The following is a 19,776-nucleotide window of genomic DNA, read 5'->3' as shown; positions in this document are numbered from 1 at the left end:
CTATTATGTTCATTGTAAGAGGCACTGGCATATGTAGATTAGTGAATGTGTTAAAGAAATAATTTCTGACATGGAAGTGTAGCTCCTACTTGAGCAAAAAGAATAGAATACAACTTTGTTACATAAAGCAATTTTAAAAGTAGAGAATCTAACTTTTCAGAGAAGGAAGAGTCCAAGTCCAGGATGGAAACTGAAAGGTCAACTGATATGCTGAAGACCAAACATACCATTATTGAACAGAGAAAATATTAAAAGTCAGTTTTGATCTTCTCACTATTCAGTGAAGATGCCATATTAACATCCCCAAACAGGAAGAGAACCAATTCACACTGTTCCAATACATCTAAAAATGTATTGCTGGGGTGGCTAGGTGTCACAGTGGATAGAGCACCTGTCCTGGAGTCAGGAGTATTTGAAATCCGGCCTCAGACACTTAATAATTGTGGCCTTGGGCAAGCCATTTAAACTCCATTTACCTTGCAAAAACCTTAAAAAAAAAAAAAAGAAAAAAAAGTATTGCTCACAGAAATTTACCAGATCCCTAAAACAAAGAACATGCTAGGAACTGTAGATAAAGAGGAAAAAAGAGATAAAAACAGATCCTGCCCTCAAGAAGCTTCCTTTCTACTGGAAGAAAGGGAGCAGTCCCTTCTTCCAACTGTTGCTCAGTTGTTTTTCAACTGACTCTTCATGATCCAGTTGGGGTTTCCTTGGGAAAGATACTGAAGTGGTTTGCCTTTTTCTTCTCCAGTTCATTTTTCAGATGAGGAAACTGAGGCAAACAGGGTTAAGTGACTTGTCAGGATCACACACAGTGAATAAGTGCCTGAAGCTAGATTTGAACTCAGAAAAATGAATCTTCTTGACTCCAGGCTTGCCAACTGGCTGTATGTAGTAGTTACTATATACAAAGGCTTATTCCTTCAGCTCACTTTATTTTGTTGGCTTGCAAGTATTTTTGTAGTAAATGTATTGTTGGCTGACTTTAATAAGAAGCTTAAGTGGAATTATAAATACTTTAATTGGCTAATTTGCTAATTCTGTCAATCATCTATGCCTTGAAAGTCAGTGCAGTAGCCAGAGGGTTGGTCTTAGAGTCTGGAACTAAGCAACAAGTATTTATTAAACACTTACCATGTGCCCAGTCTTGTGCTAAGCTCTGAAAGTACAAAAAAAAAGAGCAGAACCAGTTCCTGTTCTCTAAGACCTTGTATTCCAATGGTAGAGTTGGTATTATTTGGTTAATTAGCAGTGAACAATTCTTTATGAGCTTGTTTGGGATTTTCTAGGCAGATTTCCTTCTCCCGCTCATTTTACAGAGGCTGAAACTTAGGCAAACGAAAGTAAGTGTTTGAGAATGAATTTGAACTCAGGTCCTCCTGGTTCTGAGTTTATCTGCTGTCACCTAAGCTGCCCTAGTGGTAGAGACAATACATAAATAAATGTGTTTATATAAGAGAGGAACAAAGTAGACAGAAAAGAACTACACAGTAGCAGTGTGACTTTGGTTCAGTCATAGGCAACTTTTCAACATCAGTGAAATTCTTCACTCTGGGAATTCCCAATAATGATAACATTCCATTTCTGTTTAATCTGAACCAAGTATCTTCTTACTATCTTCTATTACTGAAGATTTTTTGTAATTTTTAGATTAAATAATTAAGTAAAAGCAGCTTAGAAGGCTCAGAAAATAGACCACTGGCTGTGGAATTATGAAGAAATAAGTTCAAATTATACCCTCCTCAGTCACTAGCTATGTGACGCTGGGCAAGTCAATTAATCTTGGTTGGTTTGACTTTTTTTTTTTTGCCTCAGCTTCTTCTTTTGTAAAATGAGGACAAAACTAGTAACTACCTCACTGGATTGTTGTGAGAATTAAATGAAAAAATATCTATAAAACTAGGACAATGAATGGCACATATTACGTACCATATAAATGCTAATTTCCTTCTCCCCCCAACCTAAAATAGGCATTGTCATGTATACTTTTTAACAGAAGGAAAAGATGTACATGAAACTGCAGATCTCTAGGATGAATAATTTCATTTTCTTTTTTTAGGTTGGTTTTTTTTACAAGGCAAATGGGGTTAAGTAGCTTGCCCAAGGCCCCACAGCTAGGTAATTATTAAGTGTCTGAGACCGGATTTGAACCCAGGTACTCCTGACTCCAAGGCCGGTGCTTTATCCACTACGCCACCTAGCCGCCCCTATTTCATTTTCTTTTAAAGTCTAACATGCAAACATTGAAAATTATTCTGCTTGTCTGTGATTCTTTCTGGCCTACCTTCTGTTCTTTTCTATGAATTTTTTTTAAAGATTCTCAATGGACTGTCCATCTGTCTGTCTGTCCGCCTGTCCGTCTCTCTCTCTCTCTCATCCCTATTCCCTCACACCTGCTATACTGGAAAAAAAATTGTTACAATATGTATAGTCAAGTAAAACAAATTTGAACATAAGCTATGCTCAAAAATGAATGCCTTATTTTATATCATGTACCTATCATCTTTCTCAAAATATGAGCTAAGATGATTTCTTATCATTCTATGGAATTGTAATTGGTCACTGTATTGATCATTATTATTAAGTCTTCTAAAGTTGTTTATATTGTATAAAGTATAAACTGTTTCCCCTGTTTTCATTACTCTGTAGAGTTAATAAAAATATGTAATCACTTTTGCATAAGGAAAATTTAATGCTTTATTTACCAAAATAAAATTAGACAAAAAAAGCAAGAATCTACAAAACATACCCTTTACTTTATTTTTGTTAAAAAGGTCTGTTGGGGTGGCTAGGTGGCGTAGTGGATAAAGCACCGGCCTTGGAGTCAGGAGTACCTGGGTTCAAATCCGGTCTCAGAAACTTAATAATTACCTAGCTGTGTGGCCTTGGGCAAGCCACTTAACCCTGTTTGCCTTGCAAAAACCTAAAAACAAACAAATAAATAAATAAAAATAAAAGGGTCTGTTATTCTCCTCAATATGCTCTCTTTTGGATTACAATAAAACCTAGATTGACCAAAATATTTGGGGCAAGTGGTACTCTGGTTCACTGAGAGTTAATACTTAAATCATAATACCATTTGCTGCTTTGGTAGGTACCACATGTGGAACATATCTTCAAACTTTCTTTGATGACTCTTCATCCCAAGTACATTAGGGGCATTGTCCTAGCATCAATTTTCACTGGAAACTGGTTCATCACCTACTTCATGAAATGAAGATGCTAAATGAACCTCTCCCACCTTTTCTCTCTTTCCCTCCCTTACTGTCTGCCTGTCTTTCCTTTTACCCTTAACCTTTCACACTTACCCCACTGTGGGGGGAAAAAATGTCTACACAAAATGTCTACACAAAATAAAGGAGGTGGGCTTGAATAAATAAAGCCCAAGATATCCAATCTTTTTACCCACAGCACCTAGCAAGGTATAACATTCATTTAGCAAATGCACTATCAATGAACCATAAGTAAGGATAGAAGTAGCATGAACGTGGAGGAAAAGACCATTACTAGCCTCCCTCCTTCAGTAGCTCGAATAGAGGCCATCACCAGTGGAGAATCGGTGCACAAGAGCCCCATACAACAGCAGGCCCCCAAGGCCATTAGTCCTGCCTCCACCCTATCTGTCTCTTTATTTCTCCCTCAATTCCATCTCTTATTGCTCAGAGGAGCAAACCCAATGGAGACACAGCTGACAGTGCACCACTTCAAAATCTTTCGGCCATCTCCTAGTCAGCTATATGTAGCAGAATCAGAAAAGAAAACTCTCTCCAGGAGGCCCCAGGGTACTGCCAAATGGCTTAACCTAAAAACTGGACACGGTTTTATGGCTCATGACAAAGAATAAATCATGACTGAACACTAGGCTTTTTTCCTTACTACATTCCAGTCAAATTTGTTGCCTGAACCACTGGGCTTTACCATTTGCCCTTCTATAGCATCCTATGTACAATTGGACCTTTCCATATGCCCTGGACCTGAACCCTCTTTGACTCACAAGTTGGCTCCCTCTATTGGAATGTGATTTCCTTGAGAGCTATGCCTGCCTTGTTTTTCTATTTGTATCCTCAAAAACTTCACACAGTGCTTTCTGTGCAAAAAGAAAGCCTTTAGTTTTTTTCATTCATTAATTCATGAATAAATAAGAATCTATCTTGTTCTTAAGACATTTATTCCTTCAATAAGAAGATTCTTCATGTCATTCAAGAAACAATTCCAGATGTATAATAGCAATCATATATTTCTTCCTTATGTCTAACTTAAATCTCTCAGGCTACATACAGATCTAAAACATCCTTCCCTTCACTTGTCTTCACAGGACAGATGGAAAATATCTGAACTCTAGTCATAATTTTGCTACTACCAGAGATCTTTATTATTTTAAAATAAAATAACTACTACACTTTGGTTCAATCTCTTATTAGATTCTAACACTTGAATTCAACTTGAGTTCACTTGATTAAAAAAATACTGTAAATATTGCACTGAATATGTCAGGAAACTTCTTTGTGGGAAGATTCTAAATTTTCCCATTTCCTCAATTTGCTACTGGCATAATTCAAATATTCATCTGCATTTCCATATCTCCAGGTCTTCATTTGTACTATAAGGGCAGAGATCATAAGATTACTGTGAGGTGAAAACAATGTGCATAATGAGCATGACATAAATTATAAATAATACACTATTATCAACTTTAACACCATAAATGTGTTTTGGAATTTTCTAAAGAGAAAAATATTTGAAACTATAAATTGGAATGTATCACATACCCTAAAACCTAGTCAAAATAGAATTATTTGTTTGAGTTGGGTTTTTTCCCTTTTGGAGTTTTGCAAGGCAATGAGGTTATGTAACTTGCCCAAGGCCACACAGCTAAGTATGTATTAAATGTTTGAGGTCATATTTGAACTCAGGTCCTCCTGACTCCAAGGTCAGTGCTCTATCCACTCGGCCACCTAGCTGCCACCACAATAAAATTATTAAAGAACTCAACAAAAAAGATTACTCAACTAAAAATATCCACTATGGGAAAAAAATTTTTTAAAGAAAGTAAAGGAAATCTATAATGAAAAATGAAAGTCAACAAGTATTCCCTTGCTTTGTATCTACCAACCCCATCCCTTTCACTCAAATCTGTTCAATTTTAATGTTACCAAAAAAAAAAAAATAGATGCTTTAGGGCTGAAAGGAAACTGGCCTAGAGTCAGAGAACTTGGTTCATATCCAGGGATTCTGATGCTTACTCCCTGCATAATCATTATTTCAATTAACCTACCTGGGATTCTCCTTCCTTCTTGGTTAAATGAGGGTATTGGATAAAAAGGCTTCTGAGGTTCCTTCCAACTCTACCTCTCTGATCTTTTAGTCATCTATCTTATCTTCCTCATTTTATAGATAAGGAAACCATTATGGTTGGAAGTGGCACAGAAAGTATTTGAACTCAGGTCTTCTGCTGCCAAACTAAGGTTTATACCACACTGCTTTTATTTAATGACTTTGAATTCAATGAGTAGCTAAAGAGGTTTAGTTCTCAGGATTTATGGTTAAGAGTGTGGAACAGGAGAAAAACAGGGAAGAGGGGATTTAGGGAGAAAACTATATTATCATGATGACAAGATTTCACAGAACAGACCTTCAAGTGAAAGTCAACAGCCTGGATAAGAATCAAAAGAAAATTTCAGGATGTTTAGAGCATTCACATCTAACAAAAAAATGCTAAGTATATTTATGATTTTTTTTCACGTATGGAACTGTAGATACCACTGCATATCTCAATATTGGTATTGAGAGGTTAAGTCATTTGCCCACACATGGTAGCTATCAGGTGTCATTTGAACTCAGAACTTCCAAACTCAGGCTCCTATCTATTCTGCTAGTCTAGCCTGTTAGTGAATTAATTAGAATTAATAAGAACTAATTCATCCTCTAGATACAGACAAAATGATCTGAGGATTGACCACTCTACAAATTCTGTGAAAATTACTTTCATCAGAAGATTCAAATATTGGAGGAAAATATTTAATAATCACTTGAAATTAGCAAGAGACCAAAGCTTAATTCCTAACTGCTTTCTTTTTAGATTGGCTACATAAAAAAAAAAAAAATGGAACCTTAAAAAACTGTGTTCACTGATTACAGATAGATTTCTACCCATAAGCTATAAACAGAGGCTTTCATTCTCCTGCCAACATTTTGGAGACATAATATGGTAATTAAGATTAGTGTTAATGGAACCTACCTGCCAAAAGCCAGCTGGTATAGAGAAGAAAAGCAAAGGAACTCCAAAATTCACTGATTTCATAGCCTCCTGATAATGCAGACACCAAATTATTCAGCATATAGCACAACAACCAGGTCATTCAATTGCATACACCATGCTTATTGTTTCTACAATCTTAAGGTAAAATGTATTTCAGGAAGTTTTATTAAACCTCCTACATAGAAGGCTAGTATTAGGCTAGCACACTTTAGGGGAAAATGATTTAAAGCATGATGACCAGCTCAAACTCTTCACCTTTGACCTAAAAGAGTTATCTATAAAAAATTTTGTGGAAGAAAAGGCACCCATTCTTGATGGATACCACAATTCTTCAGCTAATGAAGGGATATTAGAGAGAAGACTAAACTGATTCTTAGTACACTGCCAACTTCCAACCATCCACATATGAACAAATGGCCCTAAATATTGAGTCATTTCCAAAAACTTTTTTCATTTGGAAATTAGGTGAATATTTGCCCATACAACTTAGTTTTCCTTAAGCAGATAGTAAAGGGCATTTTATGTTCTCTGAGGATGTGAGCAAGACTCTGGATGAAGCTGAAGAATGAGGTTACAAATTCTGGGAAAGAATGGGGGAGGGGAGGAGGAGGAAGAAACAAACAAAGCAAATAATTCACCTTTGGAAAAACTAACTTTGCCAAATCTGACAATTAAAAAACTTATGATATACAAAGAGGTCCCTGAATGTCATTAAAGCTTTCTATGTGGTACAGACATACAAAATAATGAAGTTTCAAAAAGCAGTTGACTTTATTGATCTCATTTCTGCTGCTATCATACCATGAAAACCACACAATCCCAATTACACCAAGAGAGCCAAACACAGCTGGTACTTATAGCCAGCAAGGCAACATCCCAAGAAACGACAAAATGGAGACATATATTTCTATCATCTCAAACTAGTAATTCACCATTTCCAAGAGCCTGGAGGAAAAAACAAATAGAAGGAAATAAACCAATTCAACCCACAGAATTCCTCATTTTCCAGAATGAGGACATTCACTGTGAACTGTGAGAACAACTCATCTTTGCTACAATTACCGAACGGTGGTGGGAAAAAAACAAATGATAGCTGGGGACCTACCTTGTAGAAGGGCTCCATTTCTCTTGAAAAAGGTACTTCCCGGCCAGATGGGTGGACCTGATGTGCTAAAATAGAATAAGAAATGAGGGTCAGGTTCATTCTATTTGCATTCAGTTACTTAGCAGCACTATTACTTGCTCACAAAAATCCTAAAAAAGCCACAAGAAATCTTTCTGAATTCTGCATTTCTTATTACCCTAGGTCAGTATACCCATCTCTCATTAAAACTCAAAAAACTCTCATTTTGCCTTTTTTTTATACTTATTTCAGATTTATGCTTGTGTCTCTTTCTCTGAATAACAATAGTTTATGCTCATGGGGACTTATATTATTTTCTTTAAACCTAATTTTCTATTTATGTCAATTATTGAATTTTTTTTGGTTGCATGGATTTAGTTCCCAGCCACTTTTATGGACTGTCCCATAAATCTTAGTGCATCCCCAATCTTTAATAGCAGTTTTATACTATTTAACAATATTATTAGTAATATATCCAAGACTTTTTATTACCAACCTGTCTTATGCATTTCTTACATTAAAGTGCTGCAGCTATCTCCTCTACAAGATTTAAAAGATGTGCACACAACCATAGTTTCAGAAGGAGATGGGGGGGAAGAGAGAAAAATAAAGAGATTTCACAGAAACTCCAGTTGCTTTTAATAGTTGTAAAGTTACTGTTTTTAAATAAATAATGAGATGCAGTGCACTAGAGTGAATTGGGGGTATCTGAGTCCCATCTGTACTCCATAAATAATCTTGGCTTAAATCACTTATAAGGCACAGGACAGTACGTGATCTATACTGATAAAAGAAATTTCCTCACAGAGAACTTCCTAACTTAATGAATTCACAAGTTCAAATAAGAAAAAAAAACTAAAATTATACCAAGATGGTCTTGATAAATACTAAGACTTAAATTGGGAATGAAAAATCTTTAGAATAAAGGAATGATTTAGGTCAGTATCAGAAAGCACTAAACTAAAAACAGTGCTTTCCTAAATCTAAAATACCATGAAAATTAGAGTAATATGTTAAGTGATAGAAGGCTGTCAATCTTTCTGGACATATCTTTCTATACAAATATAAGAATCTAAAATATATGTGTATGTATATGTCTGTGAGTGTGTTTACAAACATATATTGTATGGAATAAGAGATTAGCAATATCAGGAATAAGAAGACATCTAAAAAATAAACAGATTTGTAGTAAATCAATTTATAGTACATTTCCTCTATTTTTGAACACCAAAAAGAGTGGGCAGATGGTGAACTGATAGGGTAACATGGAATGTTATATAGAATGTTGGTCTGGAAATCAGAAGACCTGAATTCAAATCTCTACTTACTATGTGTTTGGTTTTTGTTTTTGCAGGCAATGGGGTTAAGTGACTTGCTGAAGTTCACACAGCTAAGTAATTATTAAGTATCTGAGGCTGGATTTGAGTCTTCCTGACTCGAGGGCAGGTGCTCTACCCACTGCGCCATCTAGCAGCCCTTGCTACTTACTATGTGACAGACTTTGGACATGGTCCTAGTTTTCCTTATGTGTTTTGGCTGATATCATCTCACAGGATGCTTCCATTTAACTTTCCTATAATAAGGCCTTCAAGGCCATGTAGCTTTTCCTTAGAGTTAAAGCAGTACTTCATATGCAAAAAAAGATCCTCAAGTGTTAAAATTATATAAAACATTCTAAGAAACAAAATGTGTCCTAAAAAGTGAACATATTATTTAAAAAATATATGAAATGAAAACAGAGTCAAGGTACAAAGAAAGGCAAAAAGACAGTGCCTGTCCTCAATGAGGTCACAATCTACCTGAGGAGACAATAAGCTACAAATATGTACAAACAAGAGAGAAAGAGGATAAATAGGAAGGAAATGAGCGGGAAGGCACTTCAATTAACAGGGATTCTGAAAAGATTCCTATAGAGGATGGGGAAAGAGTGGGCAAAGTAACTTGCCCAACCACACAAAAGTAGTAAGTGCTGGAACCAGGTGATCTGACTTTCAATGAAGCATTGTTTCCATTACCAGTACACTGCAGTGCAGATAAAAACACATGGATATACTGTGCTCTGCCTTTACTGCTTCCTTCTCTCCATAAATAGGCCTGCAAGCCAAAGAAGGGGGCCAATGTTTGCACTGACAACAGATGGACCTACTGTGGTTCTTATAGCTATGGGCTGGGAATCAGTAAACATATTTCTCTTCTACCTAACTCCAGGTCTCCAAGCATTCTCAAACCAAAATAAATAAATAAATAAATAAATAAAAGATGTAAAACTGCTTTAGATTATTTAAATTATCTCAGCCAAAGACTTATCCTTCTGCAAAGAAGTTTTTACCAGTTCATTCTTAAATTAAGTGCCTTCCCCATGGAGACTATCCCCAATATATGCTGTCTAAATCTTGTATATATAGCATTGTTTGCATGTTGTCTCCCCCTTTGGACTGTGAAGTCCTAGAGAGCAAGGGACTGGTTTTGGCATTTCTTTGTATTCCTGGCACTAGGCAGGAGCTTAGTGAATTCTTTTTTTTTTAAAGATTTTGCAAGGCAATGGGGTTAAGTGGCTTGCCCAAGGCCACACAGCTAGGTAATTATTAAGTGTCTGAGAGCGGATTTGAACCCAGGTACTCCTGACTCCAGGGCCGGTGCTTTATACACTGTGCCACCTAGCCGCCCCTTATAATCTATTTCTTATTAGAAAATAGTAAACTACTACCAATATTGTTTCCCTTGACTTATGAAGTTGTTTATCATTTGGATTGCACGTGTTTCTTTAAATATTGCTATCCCCAAGGATTTATTAATTGAAGTCATCTTACATTATCTCAGAATAAATAGGGACCATTCAGAATGTTGCCTATTCTGACTTTTCCAAAGAGGAAGTGACACCAGAGGGATAGAAAAGGTGGAGTAGACAGAAGGTAGAAAAAATTTTGTTCATTCCTTTGTTCAAGACATTACTAAGTAAGCAGAGATGAGGTAGGAAGTCCCTACTGTATGCAGAATTTTGCCGAAGTTTTGGAGAAGAAAAAATGACAACTAAAACCTAGTCTATGTAATCAATAAATTTTTGTTTTAGATTTTTCTCAATTTGTAAACACCAATATGATTCCTGAATAATTCAAATATTTAAGACCAAATGCAGTAGAAATTACTTAAGGATGCCAACATTCATTTAGAAGTAACTGCTGAGACAGATATAGCTGCAAAGATGCCAAACACTGCAGCATATATATACTTAGTAGAGGCTGAAGTGGAGAATGATAGTTGAATTTCTGAGTTCTGAGACAGGCTAATATCAACTGGATATCAATACAAAGTCTGGTACAGTATGTAAACCCAGGGGAGCAAAGGCTACAAATGAAGGAGCAAGGTGAAGCAGCTCATATTAGAAAAGCAGAGCAGGTTGAAGCTTCAGTACATGTCGGTACTGGAATTGGCCACTAAACTTCTAAGCTTAAGATAGAGGCCAAGTCTTTTTTTTAAGTCATTTTTCTGTAATTTTTAAAAAAATAATTCTAGTAATTTCTGGTAATTCCAACAATTCTGATATTTTGAGGCCTCTACCTCTTTAGATAGATAGATGGATAGATAACCTATCAGGTACACAATTTATTTAAGCTACTTCACCAATTAGAGAGATAATTTTTTCTCTCTTTTTTTAAAGCGAGAGAAAAAGAAATTCAATAATTCCATCAGTTATCTCTGGGAGGGATTGCATTTTTTTTTATCATAACTCCATCAAAGAAGCTGCTTCCATATTTTTTCCCCAGCATTGTTACTGCTAATCGTATTTCCCTCCATCCATTCCTCCTCACTCCCATTTATACTATTCTCTCTTTCTTTTTACTTTATTCCTCCCTCCTCAAAAGTGTGTTATGGGGCAGCCAAGTGGCTCAGAGGATAGAGCACTGGCACCAGGACCAGGAGGACCCAAGCCCATGTCCCACTGCAAACACCCAATAACTACCCAGTCTTGTGGTCCTGGGTAGGTCATCCAACCCCACTATCTTGCAAAAAAAAAAAAAAGTGTTGTGACTACCCCTCCACTTTCCCTCTCCTCTATTGCCTATACCCCTCCTCCCCTCACTATATATGTATATGTATGTGTATGTGTATGTGTGTATGTATGTATGTATGTATATATGCATGTTGTTTCCTCTCTGAGTCATCAGAGGCTCAATTATTCCCCCTTCACCTTCCCTGCTTCCACTCTGTTACAAAAGCTTTTTCTTGACTCTCTTATGAGAAATATCTCAGTCTATTTTACCTCAAGGAGATTAATTTGTCCAGAAATGTCAATTCAATTCAATCATAAGCATTTATGTTTTTTTTTTAACCAGATGGCAGAAGGTACTAAGGGAAAATCAAAATAACAACAAAACTAGTCTCTGACCTCAAATAACTTACATTCAACTAAGTAAACAAACAAGGATGTAAACAAATAATATTGTCTTTTCAAAGGAACTTTAAGGAGAGGGAGCTAAAAACTGGGGTTTCAGGATTCAGAACAGGGTTCACAAAGGAGATATATAAACTGAGCACTAAAGGAAACTAACGTCAGTTTGAATGGAATGAAGACTATATGAAAAGCATAGAAATGAAGTGAGTATGGGACTCTTGGAAAATCCACAGGTGGATAAACTCAAACTGCACTACTTCACCTCCAAGTAGAGGATTTCATCTTATATTATAAAGAAAACAGGGAATTATTGGAGATTTGAACTGGGGTAAAATGGTCTGATATGAATTGAAAATGGATTAGAAATGGAAAGGACTGGAGGTCAGTACATCTATTGGGAGCCTATTGCAGTATTCTAGGAAATAGGTGGTAATAGCCTGATATATAATGAAGGTTGTATGAATGGAGATAAGGAGATAAATGGATGAAACATTGTGGAGGTAAAAATGACAAGATTTGGCCACTGATTTAACAAAAGAGTGGAAGGCAAGATCAAGGTATTCTAAAGGTATAACCTGAGTAATTAAATGTATGATGGATCTCTCAGCAGAAATAGGGAAGTTTAGAGGATGAATGTTTTGTTGGGAAATTTTTGAGTTAATATTGGACAAGTTAAGTTTATGGAGTCTATGGAATATCCAGAGATGTCTAACATGCAAATGGTTATATCAGACTGGAAATTAGGAGAGAAATTAGGGCTTTAAATCTCTACATTTATGCCCTTCACATCACAGCTTTCCCAACTGCAGTTTCAATATATCACAGGTTGGCATAAGAAATTAAATGGAAATTCTGGGTAAGTTTTTCAGAAGTCAAAGACCAGCAGATAACCCAGGAAAAAAGTTTAGAAACTCAGAAATGCATTAAAAATATGTACAGTATTATATATTAGCAACATTTTATATTTTAATACCTTAATAGTTCATACTTCTTTTCTGGTACGAGAGGAAGGCCAAAAAATTTTATGTGAATATCCCATGCACTACCTCTAACAATCTCCCCCCGCCCCCCCCCCCACAAACATGTGGAAGGGATAACTATAGATGTGGGTATCATCTGAAATGAGATGACAATTAAACTGAAAGCAAATGAAAAGATCATTAAAAGAATAGAAAGAAGTCTAGGATAAGAGTCTTGGGGGATGCCCACATTTACTAAGTGGGAATAAAGAAATGACTGAGCAAAAGAGATGGAAAATTATTAGACAGAAGAACTAAGAGAGGATAATATCACAGAGGCCAAGGGAGGAGGCTTTCTCTCTAAGAGAAATGAATGATTACCATGCCAAAAGGACAAGAAAAGTCAGAGTAAGGACTAAAAAGAGGTCACAGAATTTCAACAATAATAGCAGTCAACATCTGAAGTGAGCTTTCAGGTTTACAAAGCATTTTTCATATATAATGTAAATTTAGCAGTCAAGAGTAGTTTCACTTGAGGGGTTTATCTGAAGCATACACTTAACATGGTGTACAGCCCTCTGTAGGAGTGGAAAGGAAGAGATAGAGAACAATAAGCCTGAGTAAGGAGCCATCCACATTCTTTGAATATATCTTTATAAACAATGGTAAGCATTCCCATGAGAAGTGTTTGGGGTGAAGGGTCTACAGCTTATATAATCTAAGAAAAGAACAAAGCTCACTTGGCTTTCAAGCCTGCTCTGACAAATGAGATCATTACCCACAATATTATACTTTTCTTTGACAAGAGACCCTGAAAATAATAACTCAGAAATGTCAAAACTGGATGACTATACCCAGGCAAAAGTAGCCAACTTGGAAAAGAGATAGCATGGAATCAAAGGATTGGTTCCGTTACAAACTAGTTGTGTGAACTTGGGCAAGTTGCTTTCCTTCTCTGGACCTCAGTTTACTTTTCTATAAAATTAGATGATTAATTTATGACAAGATAATATCTAACATTCCAGAAATATACAATTCAGAATTCAGATGGAGTATCGAGTGCCTTTTTTCTACCTCACTCTTCTTCCTTCCTCCGAGAAGAGTGAAAAGACCTAGAGTCAGATTTTGATCTTTTTTTTTTAATATTCTGAGTATGAGATGAACTACATGTATCCAAAACACCAGAATTTCCAGGGTTCATAGCTATTTGTGGCTAATGCTTCTCACCAAACACACTCAAAAGAGGAGATTATAAAAACCTATGAGAAGGGAGAGGAATAAAAACCTATGAGAAGGGAGAGGGAGAGGGAAGAAGCTCCTGTTACTCTTCTCTCCCAAATTTCAGATGGCTGTTGGCACTGAAAAAGTAGAGAAGGAAATTCACTCCCACCATATCACTGGCAGGGAGGAACCAAAGTTGCACCTAGTTTGGGAGACAAAACACACATCACACATGAAAAGACAGCCATCCCTGAAAAGAAACTTATCAGTTAAGTGTAGGATCACAGAGCACAAACAGAATAGACAGAGAACAAGGGGATGCTAGATCTGTCCGCAGAAGGAACAGTGGAGGCTCTGTAACTATTCTTTAAATGAGAATCCTTCTACATTTGTTAACAAGAACCTACAGTCAATAGTTATCATGCTGTAGGGGGTGGTGAGTAGCAGCAGGGGGTGAAATCAAGACCTGGGTTCAAATCCTACCTTAGATAATACTAGCTGGGTGAGTCATTTTCCCATATAGGGGAAAATGAAGGGTTTGGAATTAAAGGACTCTAAAAGTTTCTTCCAGCTGTAAGTTTATGATCTTATGATGTGGTCATTCCACCATTAGCATGCCTCTGTTCCATGTTTTACCATTAATCAATCTGCCACTCTCCCCTTTGCTAATAACCCTTTGCTCTGAAGCTCCTTATTCTTCTTAATCCCAGCGGCTTCCTTCTATTTACTATTTCCAATTTATCCTGTATAGATCTTGTCTCCACATAGTTGTTTGCATACTGTCACTCATTAGGCTTTGAGCTGTTTAAGAGCAGGTTTAAGAGCTGTTTTTTACCTTTCTTTTTATCCCCCCAATGCTTAATACAGAGCCTGCAACACAAGAAGTACTTGAAAAATGTTTATTGACTCTCTAAAGCCAAACAGAATAGTTCTAATCCCTTCTTCCACAAAATACCTGAATACCTCAATTTTCTCTCTTTCAATTCCCAGTTTCTTTGATGACCTTAAGGTCCTTGAACTTTTCCTGATAATTTTCTTTTGGACTTTATCCAACTAATCAATGCCTTTCCTACAATTCAGCACTTAAAAAACTGAACTTAATATTCTAGAAATGGTCTGTGTGATACAGCTTGCCTCAGTTTCTTCACAAGTAAATTGAGTTGGAGAAGGAAATGGCAAACTACTTAGCATCTTTGCCATAACAAGAAGAAGATGGCACAAGCACTTCTGGTTATCATATCATACAGGACTTCACTGGCATCATGAGATTTGTAGTTTAGAGAGATAATCATCCTCTCAGGCTTCAAAGTGATCTTGGTCTGTCACAATCTTTGAGCTGTAAGAAAGACTTTTGTGAAGTTTTGAGAGAGACAGAGACAGAAAGAGTCCACACATGAATACATGCATATACATGCATACACACACATACGTGCATGCACACAAATACATACACACACCCCAGTCAATAAACCTTGATTATATGTGCCAGTCACTGTGCTTAGCATGGGTATATGCGAAAAGAGGCAAAAGACAGTCCCCGCTCTCAAGGATCTCTCCCTCTTTACTCCATCCTATGTCCCCACACACACCCACACTCTTTTATGTGACTATGTACACATGTATAAAACACAAGAATTATCTAAGTATTTTGCAAATTTTAAGGTGCCACAGATTCTCGGCCCCACCCAGAACTTAAGCAAAAAAAAAAAATCCTTGGGACAACAGGAGAAAATGAAGAGATCTAAGCTGTAGAAGGATCAAGGTGGGCCTTTGGGGCATTCTGGAACAGAAAACCAGAACTGAAGCAATGGATTATGATCACCTCTTCAAACACAGGGGGAGATTTCAAATCCCTGTCCCCAGTTTTGTTTCCTTATCCCTTCCTACTACCAGGTACTGTATTATTCTCGACTCACATCCTTTGATTAAGTGTTTCTAATATCCTGATTTCCCTCAAATATAAAGTATCCCAAATGTCTTATTGCAATTTTATGCTATTAAAACTTACACTCAAAGTAAAGTGATAAGAATTTGTCTGAATAACAAGGTAAAACTTCCCTAAAAAAGTGAATATGGAGATGGGGATTTAGACAGTTATAGTGATTTTCAAGTACAGCAGAACTGAAAAAAAAATCCAAAAAACACTCAGAAATAATCTGTAGAAACTGACATTCCTAAAGGAATATAATTTAAGAGAGTGCTCCTAAGTTAAAATACATACTTTCACTTGGTTTTACTGAAACCTCACAAGAGGAAAGAGGAAACGTCCTTTTATATTTAAAATAGTCTTCCAAAGTAACTACTACATAGAAATCTACCATGATTATGTCAGAGTAAATCAATGCAAACATAAAAGGATTTATTGTAAGACTGATTTCAATACATTAAGAAAATACCAAGAAAAAGTATTTCTTAACTGTCCACTGTGTGAAGAACACTGTACTTGGTAACAGGATCTAATATTAGGCCTTCATAAATCACAACCCTGACCCTGATGGGGCCCTTACAATCTAGCAGGGAGACATCAACATAGATGATTCTAATTTTCATGTGTAATATTATAAAATAAATGCACATGAAAGATATAAAATAAGAAACCAATCTAGAAAACATGATAGAAAAATCACTGGAGTTAGCAGCAAAGGACCGACTTAAATCCTGTTTGTTTAACAACTATATCTTTGTGACCTCAGGGAGGTCTCAGTTTCTTCATCAGAAAAATGAGAGAGATGAACTAGACTATTTCTTTTCTTTAAATTAATTTTTATTAAAGATATTATTTGAGTTTTACAATTTTTCCCCCATCTTACTTCCCTCCCCCACCCCGCCACGGAAAGCAATCTGTCAGTCTTTACTTTGTTTCCATGTTGTACCTTGATCCAAATTGGGTGTGATGAGAGAGAAATCATATCCTTAAGGAAGAGACAAGAAATCTAAGAGGTAACAAGATCAGACAATAAGATATCTGTTTTGTTTTTTTTTTTCTAAATTAAAGGGAATAGTCCTTGAACTTTGTTCAAACTCCACATCTCCTTATCTGGATACAGCTGGCACTCTCCTTTGCAGACAGCCCAAAATTGCTCCCAATTGTTGCACTGATGGAATGAGCAAGTCCTTCAAGGTTGAACATCACCCCCATGTTGCTGTTAGAGTATACAGTGTTTTTCTGCTTCTGCTCATCTCACTCAGCATCAGTTCATGCAAATCCCTCCAGGCTTCCCTGAAATCCCATCCCTCCTGGTTTCTAATAGAACAATAGTGTTCCATGACAAACATATACCACAGTTTGCTAAGCCATTCCCCAATTGAAGGACATTTACTTGATTTCCAATTCTTTGCCACCACAAATAGGGCTGCTATAAATATTTTTGTACAAGTAATGTTTTTACCCTTTTTCATCATCTCTTCAGGATATAGACCCAGTAGTGGTATTGCTGGATCAAAGGGTATGCACATTTTTGTTGCCCTTTGGGCATATGAACTAGACTATTTCAAAGGTCTGTTCCATGTGAGATGTGAAAAGGGTGGCCATTACCCATCCTAATATTATTCCTGTAAATGCTACTAAAAATCACTATTCACAAAAATTAAGGGGATGTTGCTATCACTTTTTTTATGTATAGACCTAACTTTTATCTTAATCTTTGTCACTCAAAGGGTGGTGAGGGAGGTGGGGGAGGAAGAGTGATGAATAAACTGACAATCTACAAAAAAAAATTAATACACTGATAATTCATGAAAAGAAATGAGTGAAAATTTCTTATGCTTCAATAATATTTCAAGTAAAGTAGTTCAACAAGACAAGAGGCTTTGTCACAGAAGCACTGTTTCGAAGAGGAAAGGATGTTGGAGTGCAAGTTACCTAATCCACCCTATTCATTCTGTAAATGAGAAACTAAAGTCCCACCAAAGCAAAATTGCATACTCATCACACAAAGCAGTGCAACTGGATGAAGCAGAGGGGTAGCAAGCCATGTGATGTGTACTAGTTTGAAACTGTAGGCAAAAACATCTGAATTGGAATAAAATCACCCTACCTGAATAAATTAATAACTCCCAATTTAATTTCTAATCTTTCAGATTTGCCTTTTATACTCTTCCAAGTCTCTGGATCCTGAACTATCTACATACTTATGAAAGCTGGAGATGATATATCTGGCTAGGAAACTATCCAAGAAAGGCAAAGTCCCAGGATAGAAAAAGCTATCAAACTTGCCATATGCAAGAGACAGATTAGAAAGCACATATTAGTAGAAACAATACCATATTGGTGGAGCAAATATATCAAATACTTTATTTTTTTGATATTCTAACAAGATGATGTGCCCTTTAGCAGGATGATACCCCTTTGCTCTTTTTTAAAAAAGGAAACTCATAGGTTAAGAAGTCCTTAACTACCAGAAGGGCAATGAGAACTGGTATTTCAGTATATTGATTTGGTTGATCATTAAGAGTCAGTGTAAGCCAGCAAGACCCAAGGGGACCTGGGACACAAACTTGAACAACAAGCTCTATTTCCAAGACAGATTTTGTGTCTTAAATGATTCCATCATACCTTTCCTTTCAAATGAGCATCATGTCAAATATACAAGAGAACCCCATGGACCAGCACCGGACACATTATTTCTAATGCATTTTCTATATGAATAGGATCATCAATTTAGCATCAGAAGGAATCTTAAAATCACCTAGGGAGACCTGAGTTCAAATCCAGCCTCAGACACTTAATAATTGCCTAGCTGTGTGACCTTGGGCAAATCACTTAAGCCCACTGCCTTAAATTTAAAAAAATTTTAAAAATAAAAGAAAAAATCACCTAGGTAATCAACTGCCATTTATTCTGGCTCTACTAAGTATAAGACCCATTGTGCTAAGAGCTGGGGATACCTGGGTGTCTTCTGGCCTACTAAACCAAAATGATCTGAGACCTTTTGCCTCCCTTGGAACCATGATATCATCTTATCAGTAATAGATGTACAGGTGGCATCTAATTAGTGGAATAGGAATAAAGAAAAAGTGACTGGAATGACTAAGGTGTTTGTTATTAACTAGGATCAACAATTACATCTCTTACATAATCTGTTATGCCAGAGTGAGCTCAAATGAAGTCAAATGTTAAATTTTCAGAGTGACCATTTATACCTCAGGAATAGGAAAATGCTACAAATAAGAGCTTGATTTATTGTTTTGTTAATTGAGTAGATTTAAGAAACCAATGGAAAAATATTAATAATGCAGGCTGAATTCAAAAGAGTATCAGTGATGTTTTTTTTTTTTCAGAAAGCTGATTAGTAAACATTTATCAGCGTACCTCTGCTTATACCTCTGGATTTCCTTTGCACTTTGCAACATTATTTGTGAAGATAAGAGCCCAATTCTGTCAACAACAGCAACTAACATTTATATAGAGCTTACATGAGACCAGTTACTATGTAAAGCACTTTTATTACTGATTCATTTGATCCTCATGACAACCCTGAAAGGTAGGTGCTACTACTCTAATTTTATAAACGGGGAAACTGAGGCAAACTGAGTTAAGTGACTTACCCAGAGTCACATGAATGGGGCTTGAACTCAGAGCTTCCTGGTCTAGGTCCTTGTTCTAACCACTGTATTAAAAAGACTTAAATGAATAGTAAAGAGCATGAGGGGGTTGGGGAGATGGGGGTATTGAAATAACAAATGTTTGCTTCTGAAAACTTAAAAAGTACTTTAATGAATACTAGTTATTAGACTACCATTATTACCATCAGACTATGTTGGTTGTGAACCACTTCTCACTACACCCCTTTCTTTAAATACTTTTATTAAAAGAGACAGC

At 36.4% G+C, this 19,776-nt stretch overlaps 1 protein-coding gene across 10 annotated transcripts in view; it reads right to left on the bottom strand.

The window, feature by feature from the left end:
- Positions 1–19,776, bottom strand: part of FOXN3 (forkhead box N3) — a 487,407-nt gene that overhangs the window by 136,965 nt on the left and 330,666 nt on the right. For all 10 annotated transcript variants that reach the window (XM_074235544.1, XM_074235538.1, XM_074235536.1 and 7 more), the window contains one exon: positions 7,365–7,429. In XM_074235544.1, coding sequence (XP_074091645.1) covers positions 7,365–7,429 — 65 coding nt within the window. The remainder of the gene's footprint in view (positions 1–7,364; positions 7,430–19,776) is intronic.

The sequence above is a fragment of the Macrotis lagotis genome, chromosome 4, assembly GCF_037893015.1.
Source record: "Macrotis lagotis isolate mMagLag1 chromosome 4, bilby.v1.9.chrom.fasta, whole genome shotgun sequence".
In the NCBI taxonomy this organism is placed as follows: domain Eukaryota; kingdom Metazoa; phylum Chordata; class Mammalia; order Peramelemorphia; family Peramelidae; genus Macrotis; species Macrotis lagotis.
The sequence above is the reverse complement of the archived record's forward strand: the minus strand, read 5'-3'. Positions and strand labels throughout refer to the sequence as shown.